The following is a 15,144-nucleotide window of genomic DNA, read 5'->3' as shown; positions in this document are numbered from 1 at the left end:
GTATACAAGACACAATTGAAGAAAAATCGATTTTGATTCACTCGAAACAATTCATGAACATTATAGCCACGGTTTGCAAAAGATTGTATTCCTTATTATATAAATGTATTAGTTCATGAACAAACCGATTTTAGAACATAACCTACTCAAGTTTGCAAACGGGTACACATACCTAAGTGGTCAGACTTATTTGGGTTCGCCGGTATGCGAACGGGTACGCATACCTTCCAAAATCAGTTGAATTTCCGGACATGAACTTACGCTGGTACGCATACGTGTATGCATACTAAGTTCCCGTACTTTAATTAAACCAACCAGTACGCAAACGGGTATGCATACTATGGTTCCCGGACGTGGAATAACTTGCAACAGTTAGCATACAAGTAAGCATACTGTGTTATATCCAATCATGGTTAATTGTTTCAAAATCCCATTTCAATCATTGAAATATTCTTAGAAGACGACAATAGCTGTCTCACACAAACTCTTCAAAGCAATTTTCAAGTGATCGATAGATCAATACGAAACATTTCGAGTCTACATCAAATGACTGTCTCACATAAATTATGTAAGATGTTACCAGACGATTTTCACATGATCATCTTTTGACATTCGTCAATAATATAAGATGAACTTGGCTAAAGCGAAAGCTTACCAACACATATTTCGAGAAATATGTAAGCGAGTTAAACCCAGCTCGAAATATCAAATGTGTATAATCGAAGTCTATATAGCTATACGAATTTTGTCTCAAATAGGAGATAGAGTAGATAGACTTTTGAGTGATAGATGAGTTAAAGTCTCCACATACCTTTTGTTGATGAAGTTACACAAGCTCCCCTTAGTAGTTCTTTGTCTTCAATCGATGAACATCGTGAAGTCTAAAGCTCAACTACACTTTTTATCTTAATCCGAGACTTAGCTATAAGTAGACTAGAAATCAAGACTTATAGTTTTGGCAACTAAACTTGACAAACAAGCTTGAGATAACAATGCTTGCGAGTTCGTCCGAGCAGTGCTCTAACAATCTCCCCCTTTGTCAATTTTAGTGACAAAACTATCAATACATATGGATTACAAAATAAATAAACTTTGTAGCTTCTCATCCAAATGCTTGATTTTCTTGGTTCTTCAACATTACTCGAAATCTTCATCACGTCAAAGTACTCCAGTGATTCTGAACGTGTTCAACTCATCATCACAGTTATTGAAGATCCGTAGCTATAACAATGAGAAAACAGTAGCTCTCAATCATTGTCATACAGTGTCATAGTATTATTACACAACATCAAATTCCAATTGCATCACAACTTTGACAACAATACTATGGTGATATGTATCACTCCCCCTTAGTCAATACTTCATCTCAATGAAAACCACTCCCCCTTACATAATGATCCGTAAACCATATGCATTTGTAATGTGAACTACACATTAATTCTACCCCTTTTGTCAACATAAATTGGCAAAGGTACGTAAACTAGTGGGGATCATAATGAAATTCTCATAGAGATACTTCATGACTAAAAGAGAACATATCAACTTTGTTTCGATGCAATCATATAGTCGAAACTAAATGCATTCATTAAGGAGTTTATAAAAATACAAGAAAACTCCTACAATATTCCACAGCCACACTCCCCACAAAGATTTGACATATATGGGATAATCATAGTTCACGGACGCAAACACACATATCCCATAACAATTTTTGCAATATATAAAACCAATAAAAATTAATACTGCAAAATCATCTTCCAAATAAACTTTAGAATTTAAATAAATAAATCTAAAAACATTGCAAGATGAAAATCGTTGGCAATAGCTATGTGTACTCACAATAATTGCTATTCCAAACCCTAGTTATGCTTCTTAAAATACAAGAATAAATTCTCATAAGAAATTTCCTAGACATCGTAGAGCTTTCTCAGAGCATCTACTGAGAATTCCTTCTCATTTTTGAAAAAACCATTGATTATGGGATCGTTCAATTCCTCTAAATCTTCAGAAATATCAGTTAACTCACTAAGTTCTCTTTTTAGTCCACTCAAGGTGTTCTTTGTTAGAGACAACATATGTCATAGTGAGCTATCTTTTCTAAAGAGGAAATGATTTGAGATTTTAAATCATTTCTTTTGTTGATGAAATCCTTCACCATACCTCTAAAATTATTATCAAAAGGGAGATTTTCTAGTTGGTCCACAAACCCGTTTAGTAGTTATCCCGTAGTCTAGTGGTAAAAACCATTTAATGAGAGGTCCAAAAATATGGAAATTACGACCCAACCCTTCCCGTTATACGTGTGATTAACAGATTATAAAGAAACAACTAAAAAACGAAAGAGGAGAAGAGAGGCTTCGTTGATGGCGTCGGAGAGATCAATTAATTTGAAGTGAAATCTGAGGTGGTGATGGCGGCAGCGTTAGAGGAAGTAATTGATAGTGGTAGCGCGTGAGAAGGAGAAGCTAAAGGGAAAAACCGAAACAGATCTGGTGAAAGAAATCATGGCGAAAGAGAAGAGGTGAAATTATTCACTGATGTCTGAGTGAAGTTTTCGATGGCGGCGGCGGCATATGAAACAAGGAGTAAATATTGGCATGGTGGCGCTGGAGAAACTATGGCTATGTATCTCTGTAACCATAGTATATGTATTACTTTCTTTCTAAATATGTTATCTCTGTTATTCGCCAAAAACAAGTAGTACTCAAAAATAGTCCTGCAAAAATAGATTTTCACTTCTTTTCCTTTTTGTTTTGTATCCTACACAGTACGTATTAGTATGTATCGAAAGAAAAATCGATTCTTTGATTTTTTGTATAAACCTCTTTCATCTTTGTAAATTTATGCGGAAGAAAAATAGCATGCAGTATGTTCTCAAAAAAAAGGATACATTTTCAATATGTATTGGGTAATACCCTGTTTTATGCTTGAATACTCAACACAAATGTTTACTTCACTTTTGTTCCTTATTGATGTGTATGATTCAACACTGCATAAAAACTGAAGTACATATTTGGCTGTACTGACAGAAACTAGGTGGGATTTGACAGTGTCGATTGGCAATACATATGTAACTATATTGCAATAGATATTTGGATGTATTGACTGCAGTACATATTTGGATGTATGTATTGACAGAAACTGCAGTATATATTTGGTTGTACTGGCATAAACTAGCTAGTTTCGACAGTGTCAACTGCCAATACATACTTATTTATACTGGTAAAAACTGCAGTACATATTTGGCTGTGCTGGCAGAAACTTGGTGTTTTTTGGCAGTATCACCTTCCAGCACATATTTGTATGTACTGTGAGAAATTAGGTGTGTTTATTTTCTTTCAATACGTAATTGTTAACATAATGATCGTCTAGTACATATCGATATGTATTCAAATGTATAGTTAGTATAATCCTATAGTACATGACGATATATACTGAATGAAACTGTATTACATATCGATATGTACCGAGTATCAGACTTTTCATGTTTTTGCACAATTGTTATAGCAATTAGACTACATGCATGGTGAACCGATCAGAGCAAGATCATTCCTTTAAGCAAGTTTACACTAGGAAAAAAAATACTATGAACTGTCAGTTGACACTTCAAAGGGAAGAAAATGATATTGTTTGTGAAAGCATTGCCGAAGTAAGAACTAATTCAACCAACAACCAACATAATGATCGTCTAGTACATATCAATATGTACTGAATAGTATAATTAGTATAATCCTATAGTACACGTCGATATTGTAGATGGGGAAAAACGATTTGCTGGTTTTTCAGGTAATTGAAGAGACGAGCGTGTTGTCGAGACTCCTCAACCGAGCAAACTGTTCAACCTCACACAGATGCCTTTACAATGAAATGAAGAAAAAAATTGAGATAAAGAGACAAAGGATTTGATGTTTCATTCATGAGCACAAATGCACAATGAAAGAAGAAAATAATTGAGAATCTTACATGTAAATATTTTGCTCTAATTGGTGATCCTGTCCAGCTAGTAACAACTTACTTCAGCTGATCTATAGCTATTGTGTTGGCGCTGACATTGTCTAGAGTGACACCAAATACATCTTCTAGACCCTAATTAATCCTTCAAACAATCCATCAGCTTCTTACTGATTGCATTACCCGTGTGACCTTCGACTCGACAAAACATGAGTATTCTCTTTTGTAGTTTCCAATTCTGATCAATGTAGTGAACGGTTACACAAATATAATTAGAATTATTTGGTGATGTCCATGTGTCCGTTGTCAAAGATACCCTCTGCTTAGATGTCAAGAAGTAAGTTTTTAGGTCATTCTTCTCATTTACATACATCTTTCACATATACCTATAAATTGTTATACGTCCTGGAACCTTGAACCTAGGATGTGCCTCTTGCATCATTTCCTCAAAGCCTGACCCTTTTACTTTTCTAAAAGGTATTTCATCCTTAATTATCCACTCAACAAGACGCCTTCTTAACCTATCATAACTGTAAGTATGAGTAATAAGTTTACCATCCTGACCTGGTTTTGGAGGTGGCATCAACAGAGATTGTTGTCCCTTATCTTTCTTCTTGTTGGGATTTCTTGGACATCTATTCAAATGCATTCGTAATCCAGTAGTGCCATTTACGTCATTGTGAGCAGCATATTTACCTTGCATTGATGACATTCAACATGAGTTTTACTAATCCTTGTCATTTCCAACCAAACACTAAATCTCAGTTTGTCGTGCTTCTCTTTGTTATCACCAACTTCAACCGCTTCAGCTGTACTTGTTGGAGTTGCAATTTCAGCTTCGTTGGTGTGAGATGCAGCTTGAGAGGAAGATCCAACTTCTGTTTTTTGAGTTGTACTTGTAGTTGGAGTTGCATTTGATGTGGTCATCTAACAAACATTAAACATAAACACAATGTTAGACTGAGATAATGCAAATACCTAATTATGCAAATTCTAACTAATCGAAATACAAACCTTACTGACTCGATAAAAATAGGAAAACCAAAAATAAGGTACAAGTGAAAATCAGTATGCCATTTTTAAAAACATTACAAATGTAGAACGTGTTTTTGTAGAAGGGCACGCAGGTACTAACTTGCATTGCTGCAGAGAAGCAATTAACTGCTAAACACAATAACATCAACCAGAAATGAAAAGTAGAGGAAACAAAGACCTTATGACTACCCTGGAATAAACAAGATTTATAAAAGACACTGGCAAACAACTTTATCCTAGACAATGAGCACCCATAATAAGTAGGAAACACTGTCCATTCATGATATTTATACGGTATACTTAAGTTAAGTTAAGATGATCAACAGACTCACTCCATCAAAATATTGTTGGGACAGCGAAATAAAAAGAAAGATAGGTGCAATTGTACAAATTAATAAACAGAAGCTGGAAACCAAAGGACATTAAACAAAAAACTGTAGGAGATGTATTCCAACCATGATAACAGTTGGTTCCGTGTATTTGTCATCAAGCTAGTCCATAAAGTAAAAAGAGGAGAACAAACGGTAAATCTAAAAAATTACAGATTACTCATTCGTGTTGAATCAACCAATCTAAATCAATTATAAGTTTATCTTTTCAGATATACCTTTATTGAGTACTAGTTAGAAGACCAGAATGAGCTTCTGCTTCAAAACCCACCCAATGGTTGATTCCTATCAAGATATTGCTGTCAAACAAACACGAAACTAAGATTTAGCAAAACGTCAAAATTTATCAAAAGCCAAAACCCATTTTGAAATAAACACATAAATCAAAGAACATATACCCATTTCTGGACTAAACGTTATAGCAGAAATCAATGAAAACCCTAAATCAATCTACAATCAATCTAAATACAGAACCCATTAGACAATCTTAACTTCTTATTAAGATTATTAAAATCCTAACCATGAAAACCCTAAATCAATCTACAATGAAACCCTAAATCGAACAAGAAGGAGAAGAATAATTACCTAACTAGATGGTGAAGAAGAAGAATAAGTGATCGAACTCAGTAGGCCGATAGAGATGGTAATACTTAGAGAATAAAGAAGAGAGTAGGCTGCCGCTGCTTTTCGGAGAAAAAAAGAAGAAGAAAAATGACGACTGATGAGTGAACTTCTCACGATAATCTTTACTCTTAACCTAGGATGGACGACTAGGATTAAAAACAGATCAAGATCTCAACTGCTCATATTAACGGGTTCCTATGGTCCGGTACAAGCCGGTCCCCCCAAGAACCGTTCCCTATACCTGGTCCTATCCCGGTTCTCATATTCTGTCCCGGTCCCTGTACCGCCTACACCGGTTCCGGTATGGTTTTTTTTGGTTCCAGACCGGTACAGGAAAAGTGACCGGTTCTTGTGCAACCTTAATTAAAGGTAAAGCAAGATGACATAACATTGATGTTCACGACGTTCATAGTCTATCGAGGGATGACAATATGCTTAGCTGGATAGCGGGGGAAGACGAAACACCAGTTTTACCTCGAGAAGAACAATGGTTAAATATGCTGGAAGAGGAAGCCGTTAATAATCCAGAGCATGTCCATTATTAACGGCTTCCTCTTCCAGCATATTTAACCATTGTTCTTCTGGAGGTAAACCCGGTGTTTCGTCTTCCACCGCTATCCAGTCAAGCATATTGTCATCCCTTAATAGAGTATGGACGCCGTGAACATCAATGTTATGTCGCCTTGCTTTACCTTTAATTCTTTATTGCTCCAACTTCAAATTGTACTTGACATACACCAAATCATTTATTCTCGATGAAAGTACACGATTGCGTAGTTTGGTATGGATTCTTTCAAACACACTCAAATTCCTCTCTGATCCACATGTTGTATTTGTTTAACTTAATATCTTTACTGCAATCTTCTGGAGGGATGGATATTCAGCACCATAAGATAACCACCAACTTACAGGATCACCATGTTGAGCTGCAATACGTGTTGATGGTGATGCAAATTGACCTTGCATCATTCGCATATTTGGAGATAGGTACAATTATTACTAGAAATTCAAATTACTTAATTAAACATATTTGGAGATAGTATTAGTAATTTTGTACCTCTGACATGCATTTTGCTCTTGCGGGCCATATTTCTTATACTAACAATAATCGATTATAATGGTAGTTTTAGAAATATCTCATTAAAAATGATATAGGTCATCTATTAGTGAGACACAATTTTAAAATATCTATTTTAGAACGGAGAGAGTATTGAAAAACAAAAAAAATATTAGTCACAACGTTTTTTAGACACGTTATAACGTTTTCACGCACGTTATAACCGTTATATAGGAATTTCAGATCATTTTTTTTTTAATTTTCTATTTAATCGTTATAACGCCCGCTTTTATGAAAAACATACAAAAAAACGCGTTTTCCTTATAAATAACGCGTTTTTTTACTCCAAATGTGCTCACTCCCGCCAAGACGCGTTATAACGGTCACGCCTAGTACCCGTGACCTAAGCCGTGACCCGTTTTTCAAGCCTTGCTTGATATTGCCCAATCCGGCCATTATTACGTTTTCTTCCGTTTTTGAACCTCCAATGTATCCGCCACTCCGGGAGTCCTGATGATACCGATAATCATTCAACAACGTGCTAGTGTAAAATTATTTAATAGCAGCAATAATTCCACCATACGTCCAGCTGAGAACAAGAAACGAACCCCATAGCTTTTCCTCTGTCTTCTCTCTCTCTTCTTCTGTAAATAAAAAAACAAACCTTTTCGGTTTTCTTTTCTCTCTCCAGAAGAAATCGATTCAATTACCCCCAAAATTGAAACCCTCAACAACCGGCTTTTTCCTCGTTTTCTCTTCCCAAAATTCTCATACAATCGCTGAGAATCCAGAAAGCGAGGAAGGAGTTTTGCTTCTAGGGTTTTCAGAAAATAAAATAAAATTTAAGATATTTCTGAGAATTCTAGGGCAAAAATGAGCAGCTTTCAAGATCTAGAAGCAGGTCGTACCTTCACATCAAGAAGAAGTGATTATATAAATGGAAAACAAGATCCTACACAAGCTGTAGCATCAGGTGTTTTTCAAATCAATACATCTGTTTCTACCTTTCAGCGCCTTGTTAATACCCTTGGTACTCCTAAAGATACACCTGAACTTCGTGAGAAATTGTGAGTAATTATCAATTATTTTATTCGATTCATGTATGAATTGTTTGATGTTGTGATCATTGACGATGTTCAAAAGTTGGTGTTTTGTTTTGATAATTTAGTATTGTGGAGTTCTATTATATATGATCATTCTTCAAATCAGTCTCAATTATGGCTGAGAAAGCTTGTATTTAATGGAAGTTAACTAGATTATGATGACAAAATAACCCATTTCCCTCCCAATTAGAAAGCTGCTTTATCTCCTTTAGGAATAGTATACTGCGGCCCGCAAGTTTATCTGTTCTGCACTCATCTATGTTGAAGCGAACCTACAAAATGCACTAACTTGTCTAGCAGAATTTGTTATGTTATGTTACTCACTTCCTTGTGGTCATTCACCTTCCACTTGGTGCGAAGCTGCCATAACTTATGCAGAGAAGCCTGGCGTACTAGTCTTGGCTTCTGCTTTTGTTTACGGCTCTGTAGTGGATTAACCATTTGTGTTTTGTCCAACTACGAAGGATGGGAGCTAAATATACCTGTTTAAAGACACTGTATATTGTGTGAGTGTTGGCTCTTGAAGCATAATTTATTAGGAAAAAGCTCACCTCTCTGTGTTTGAGACTTCAATTTTCTCATGGTCAACCTAATGGCATTTTACCGGCATATTTAACCTAACAGAGTCTTTGCTGCTCAGCATAATCATGGCTCTCTATTCCTTTAATACTCATATGTTTTGGAGATTGTAGCTTGATAACCTTTTATTATGTGCTGTAACGGTTCTCATAAATAACTTTTCATGATCATAGGCGCAAGACAAGATTACATATCACACAGTTGGTGAAAGATACTTCAGCTAAACTCAAACAAGCTAGCGAGACAGATCAGCGTACTGAAGTTAGTGTAAGTTCATATATCACTGATGTAACGAAATATGGACTTTAGGTTGCTTCACATCTTCACGTTGGTAGGTTTATTACAGCGCTGGCACACTTGATTGGCCGACTGCTCCGAATTAAGATACTTTTATTTGACTGTTACTGTTTGATGGCATGGATGTGGGTAACCTTGAATATAATCCAACTTACTGCAGGCTAGCAAAAAGATAGCTGATGCTAAACTTGCTAAGGACTTTGAATCAGTTCTAAAAGAGTTTCAGAAAGCACAACGTGTTGCAGCCGAAAGGGAGGTTCAATATGCCCCTTTTGTTCCACAGTCGGTTCCTTCCAGGTAATTACTGTTGGAATCCGTTACTATTGTGATAGGTTTATATCTACCAGTATGCAGCTGAGTTAGCCGACTCAACTGTGACATAATAAAGTTCACTTGCTGATGATGTCAAATTCATGGGAGTAATTGATATTTATTCCACACTTCTGATATATCTTTCTAATGCTATATACTTTATGAAAACAGCTATACTCCAAGTGAGCTGGACAGAAATTCGGATAAGAACCCTGAACAGCGCACTGCTCTTATAGAATCTAGAAGGTAATTACATGTTTACTGGACTCTTTTCTTAATACTGGGTGTATTCTGTCCATTCTGTTCTTATAAAAACTGCTGTTAGCAGTTTGCTATGTAGTTTTTTTCAGTCAAAATAGGGTTTCTTTTTGTATTTATTTAATTAAAGCTCCTTGATATAGATATATAGGCCAAATATTCTTAGCTAGAAGTGTATTTCTGACTAACTTTATCAGCTTTAGCTGTGATTACTTTATGTAAACCAGCTTATCACGAGTCATCCAGTTGCATTAGCTGATATTGGGATAGTTTATGTACCCCTAGCATCATTTTTGTTTTTGATCAAATCTCTTGGAAAGAGTGGGAGCATCACCTTCAGAATGTACTGAGCCCGATCTATATGTTTGAACACCAATCCTTGATAAAATTCTATTTTGTTTTTTTGTTTTAAAGTACCCAATTGCTGGAACACTAATACTCCGATACCTCTTCGTGGGCATCGATAGTGTTAAAATGAATCTCGAGAAATAATCTGCATTGCGCGTGTGACCTTATGTCTGCTATTTGGTCTATATAATTATAGATAAACACGATTTAATTCATTCTCCAAATGTTAAGATAATTTCACATTTACATGGGTACTGACGGCGAGCCAATTAATGTCACTTGTGAGGTACAACAATTATTAGGAAATAATCGAGTGAGAGCTGTAGCACTCATCTGGTATTTCATTCATTTTGATGCTTTGTGTTTCTAGCTTTTTGGGAAAGTGATATTCTTCAAAAATACTATCTCTCGACTCTTTGAGTGGCTGTTGACGTGTTTTTCAGGCGTTTTTCTTGTTATGTTCTTGATAGTCAAATGGAAATTTGCTTGACAACCATTTATGTTGTGTTTTATTTTCTATTCTGCTTTATCCCCTGAGGTAATATCTGTGATACAGGCAGGATGTCTTGCTACTGGACAATGAGATTGTTTTTAATGAAGCAATCATTGAAGAAAGAGAACAAGGTATCCAAGAGATACAGAACCAGATTGGTGAGGTAAACGAGATTTTCAAAGATCTTGCTGTCCTGGTCCATGAGCAAGGAGCTGTCATCGGTAAGTCACCTCCCTCCCTCCCTCAAAATCGAATTATTTATAACTGTTAACTATATATCTATAGGCCTCCATACTTAGTGCCGCATTTTATCTCTCTTTCAGATGACATTGGTTCGCACGTCGAGAACTCATATATGGCAACTCAGCAGGCAAAATCCCAACTTGCGAAAGCGGCGAAGACCCAAAAATCAAATTCATCTCTGGTAAGCTTTGGGTAGTCCGTCTTGTAAATGTAAATATCATAATCTTGCATTTCCACATACTGACTTGAAGTTTGTGCCAATGATGCAGACGTGCTTGTTGTTGGTGATTTTTGGGGTCGTCCTGCTCATTGTGATAATCGTCCTGACAGCTTAAGTATCAAGAACCTTGGTGTGTCGATCAATTATCTTGGGCAAGCCAATTCTGTTGGACAAGGTGTTATTATCAAACTATGCTTATCACTTCCGAAATGTGGTTTTACAAATCTAGCGTGGATCACTGCTGACTTTATCTCATCTTGCCTCATGGTTACATATATAGTATCGTATATAAGTTTGGGTTATTGGTTGGTTACTTGTAGTAATTCAGTTGCTTTTGTTTGGAAGTTTATCTTCCTTTCTGTTACCCATTGTAAGTTGTGTTTTGAGGTTTTTGTTTGTGGTCCGTGCATTTCAAGTGTCAATTATCTAATTGTCAGCGGTTTGATCCTGATATCATCAACAAATTAAAATTCTTTTGATTATTATATCATTGCATGCATGTTCTGCTCATCTCTACTGTGATGTATTGCATCTGTTAACAGTTTTTTTGTTTTTGTTTTTTTGATTGAAATTGATTAGGATAAACATTTTGTTGGGAAAATAAAGATCCTTGTTTTCTCTCATGTTGACTACCTAAATGAGCCTAGTAGGGTTGCACCTTACAAAATAACAAAACTAACTTTGCTGATCCTGTAGAACCAAATTGGTAGACCAATTAGAAAATGATACAAATTGCAAGTAGTAACCCCAATTTTTCGTTTTGGTTGCATCTTCATGCTACCTTCTTCTATACGCATGCTGTGATTAAACGTCGGTCTGATTTGCCAGTGAAGTTCGTCAGTAGTCGGGAATTATGGACTAGCAAAGAAACAGTGACGGCGGGCCTGGTCGAAAAATAAGTCCTTGGGCTTCTTTGGCTGACAGTGAAGTTACCGGATGGATTGCCGAGTCTATAGATCAGATCCGGACGCTGCTCTTGCTCTGCGGCGATACGGATTCGACCTGCTCCTACCCGCCTTGGGCACCATGGCATGTCGGCGGTGGGCGGGCGGGCGGGCTGCCTTTCGATCGGTACACAGTTGAGGAGGCCGATCACAAACGTTACAGGTAGGGCTGTTCATGGTCGGTTTTGGTTCGGTTTCTAGCCAAACCAAAACCGAAACCAATATTATTGGTTTCTAAAAATCTAAACCAAACCAATCCATTAACCATTGGTTCGGTTTCCAAATGGCTCCAGTTGGTTTCGGTTTGTCCAGTGGTTTTTGGTTAACCAATAATTATGTCAAACCAAAAAAAAATAAACAAATTTACAGATAAAAAAATCGTAGTTGCCGATAATATTGGTTTACACAAATATACAGACAAAAAAAAATCAAGAATAGTTAAAGCTTACTCTAATTCTAGAGATCAAAAGAAGATATATAATATATCTTAATTTAGTTATTGACAAATAAAAAAGAAGGAAGACGGGAAGAAAAAAGTCGAGTAGCAGCAGCTGTTGTTGGGGGTGGAGAAGGGAGGCGGCTGAGAGAATGAGAAAGAGAAAGAGGGAGAGTATCATAATGAAATATTAGATTTAGGGTTTCTATTTATTCTCTAAATCAATGGGTAGAATCTAATACTTTTAAATCGACGGTAGAAACTAAGTTTAAAAATTAATCGGTTTCCCAATGGTTTTTGGTTCGGTTTTCAGGTCAAACCAAAACCAAACCAGTAATGTCGGTTTTTCAACTTTTTTTACCAAACCAATCCAAATCTAAATGGTTTGGTTCGGTTTCTTGCTTATTGGTCTGGTTCGGTCGGTTTCCAACGGTTAACCGACACCATGTTCAACCCTAGGTGTGGGAGCGATCCTGGTCAGGGAAGGCTAAGACGGCGCCTCGCATATGGGTAGCAAGAGGGCGCTTATGCCAGTATGTCGCCCAATAAAGACAGCATACCCCCACTTTGAAGCGCACCTCTGTATCGACCGAGAATATGTTCTAGTCGGTGGAACCGGTGAACCACGCGAGCTGGTTAAATGCCCTTGGGCATGGATGAAAACAAAATTATTTTGCAATTTTACAACAAAACAAGAACAAAAATAAAATAATTGCTTTCTTTACTCTAAAAAAAGTGTACAGTGTGTATATGCCTGAGAACGCAGTAAAACTGAATTCAACTTTTTCTTAATTTGTTAGCTGTATTGGTATTAGCTGAATTGTAGATAGCAGCAAGAACAATTAACATCGTGGACAAGAGAGCTGCCGTAAAAGTAACATAAGATACTACTTGAGAATGTGCCTTGTTTCCAGAAGGGATCCTCCAAACAACAGCATCAGCTAGGGATTTAATGCCTTCGGCTGTTTTCACCCATAAACATCTTTCACATACCGCTATACTTTCAGTGGTGCAGTGAATAAACATATCTGGAATGCCCATTTCGACTTTTGAGTAACCACTTCCATCAAGAGGCTACAAATCCATGCATTTTCAAATAAATCATACTATTAATTTCCACATCATCATCAGAACAGAACATAGTCTAACTATAATGGATATTTACGTGTACTTGTTACTCCAAACTAATTACCACATGATGATCATTCATTTTGAAGAGTCAAGGGTTCTATCACATGTTTTTTCATATGGTAACAACTACAACAGCTATTAAATCAAACTCACTGGATAGCGTGCATGCAATGGAAGCTCAAGGTTGATTTCCAATTCCTCAGTGTGCTTCCATAGAATGTTCTGACCAATATCAATGTGAACTTCGACAACTGATCTGTTGGAAAGAGCTGAAGGTAATTCCAAGTTTGTATCTCCAAAAACAGCAGCGTCTTCAAAGACTGAAACGTAAAACCTCTCTTTTTCTTAAAAAGGTTTAAGGTATAACACAAGAGCTACTAATTTGCTTCCCATGAAGAAGAGAGAGATTATTACCACCATGTTGGACGAGTTGTTGTAACTCAAATGGGTCTGCAAATACTCCAGATGGTAGTCTTTCAATAACTACGGCTTCACAGAAGTGCGCTGGTCGCTCTGACATGGTTGTATCAGGCTGGATACTAATCCTCAAGGAAGAAAATAAGCGACGATGAGAGCCTTCACCAATCAGATCCTTGTGCAAAACTAGTACTTTAATCACCACCGTATTCAGATAACCGAGTTATTTACAGGAGTGAACGGGAAAGTCATGCTTAAAGAAACTTTGGAAGTTTGAATCAATTAAGATATCGTGTTTGTTAAAGTAAGCTTCCAAAAGATATTTCTTCGAGTACGGCAATGAGCTGACGTATTGCTGGTTGTTAAACTTGGCAACCTGAAAATTAAGGTAGGAAGATGTAGATAAAATAAGAATTTGTTTAAAAACATTTGCAATTCACCATGTTCAAAAACACTAGTAAACATAACATAAATCATCATGCAGGTTGATAAATATATTAAGCTGCAAAAAATCTCAGGTACCAGATGCGACTCACTGATGTTGCTGGAAGATAGATGAGTATAAACGCAAGTAACAAGTACACATACAGTGCACCCCCGGTATCCATAGAGTACCCGAAACACATGATATATCCGGCTGCAAGTTAAGGATTAGGAAAAACATTACATTGTTCACCAACTTGGCAGATTTCAATACAAATTAAAAAGCACATGAAGTGGAGAGAAGGAAGGGCAGTTTTGTTATATTGATTGAACATACACTCGATCACCAATGGGATCTATCAGCTGATACAAAGCTATAACTGGGATCTATCAGCTGATTCAAAAGTATAACTGGGTCAGAAAACATCAGTTAAATTTGGCATTGGCATGATGAAGGATTCAAAATCTCATTATTAGATACCTACGCATAGACTAACTTCAAAAACAGAATTTAAAGAAGAGATAACATGATAATTAGGCATTTCTTAGAACCACATTCAAGAATTTCCATCATTTTCTATCTCATGCCACACAGATGAAATAAATAAATAAGTTTCTCACCTGTTTTCTTGCTGTGATAGGTCTTAAACGAAGGAAATCAATGCATTACATTCGGAACAGTCTTCTTGGGGAATTTGTTTATTCGCAAGGGATTTCGAGATTAATCAAGTGGGTTTAACAGGTGAATTAAATTTCTAGGGTTAATTGAACTCTAACTCCAGGGAGAGAAGTAGATGATGATTTTATTTGGGACATCCCAGGAAACACTATGGGGTAACCTAAGGAACACTATGGATATGGAGTAGCCTATATAGTATGCGTGT

At 36.5% G+C, this 15,144-nt stretch overlaps 2 protein-coding genes across 4 annotated transcripts; one reads left to right on the top strand and one right to left on the bottom strand.

Annotated features, from left to right (window-relative positions):
• Positions 1-7,631: 7,631 nt before the first annotated feature.
• LOC113297420 (syntaxin-22-like) lies at positions 7,632-11,419 on the top strand. The gene is made up of 7 exons (XM_026545875.1): positions 7,632-8,123; positions 8,912-9,005; positions 9,196-9,332; positions 9,519-9,593; positions 10,510-10,667; positions 10,770-10,870; positions 10,959-11,419. Exons 1-7 carry the CDS (start codon positions 7,930-7,932, stop codon positions 11,022-11,024), a joined length of 825 nt encoding a protein of 274 aa, XP_026401660.1. The 5' UTR covers positions 7,632-7,929; the 3' UTR covers positions 11,025-11,419.
• A 1,600-nt stretch (positions 11,420-13,019) lies between these two features.
• LOC113297417 (phosphatidylinositol-glycan biosynthesis class X protein-like) lies at positions 13,020-15,124 on the bottom strand. Of its 3 annotated transcripts, none has more exons than XM_026545872.1 (5): positions 14,882-15,124; positions 14,360-14,474; positions 13,835-14,213; positions 13,574-13,740; positions 13,020-13,363 (listed from the first exon to the last, which is right to left on the bottom strand). In XM_026545872.1, exons 3-5 carry the CDS (start codon positions 13,938-13,940, stop codon positions 13,067-13,069), a joined length of 570 nt encoding a protein of 189 aa, XP_026401657.1. In that variant the 5' UTR covers positions 13,941-14,213; positions 14,360-14,474; positions 14,882-15,124; the 3' UTR covers positions 13,020-13,066. The 3 variants fall into 3 exon arrangements, with proteins under 3 accessions (XP_026401657.1, XP_026401656.1, XP_026401658.1); XM_026545871.1 differs by having other exon boundaries at positions 14,374-14,474; XM_026545873.1 differs by lacking the exon at positions 14,360-14,474.
• Between the last annotated feature and the right edge of the window lie 20 nt (positions 15,125-15,144).

The sequence above is a fragment of the Papaver somniferum genome, chromosome 7, assembly GCF_003573695.1.
Source record: "Papaver somniferum cultivar HN1 chromosome 7, ASM357369v1, whole genome shotgun sequence".
In the NCBI taxonomy this organism is placed as follows: Eukaryota; Viridiplantae; Streptophyta; class Magnoliopsida; order Ranunculales; family Papaveraceae; genus Papaver; species Papaver somniferum.
The sequence above is the reverse complement of the archived record's forward strand: the minus strand, read 5'-3'. Positions and strand labels throughout refer to the sequence as shown.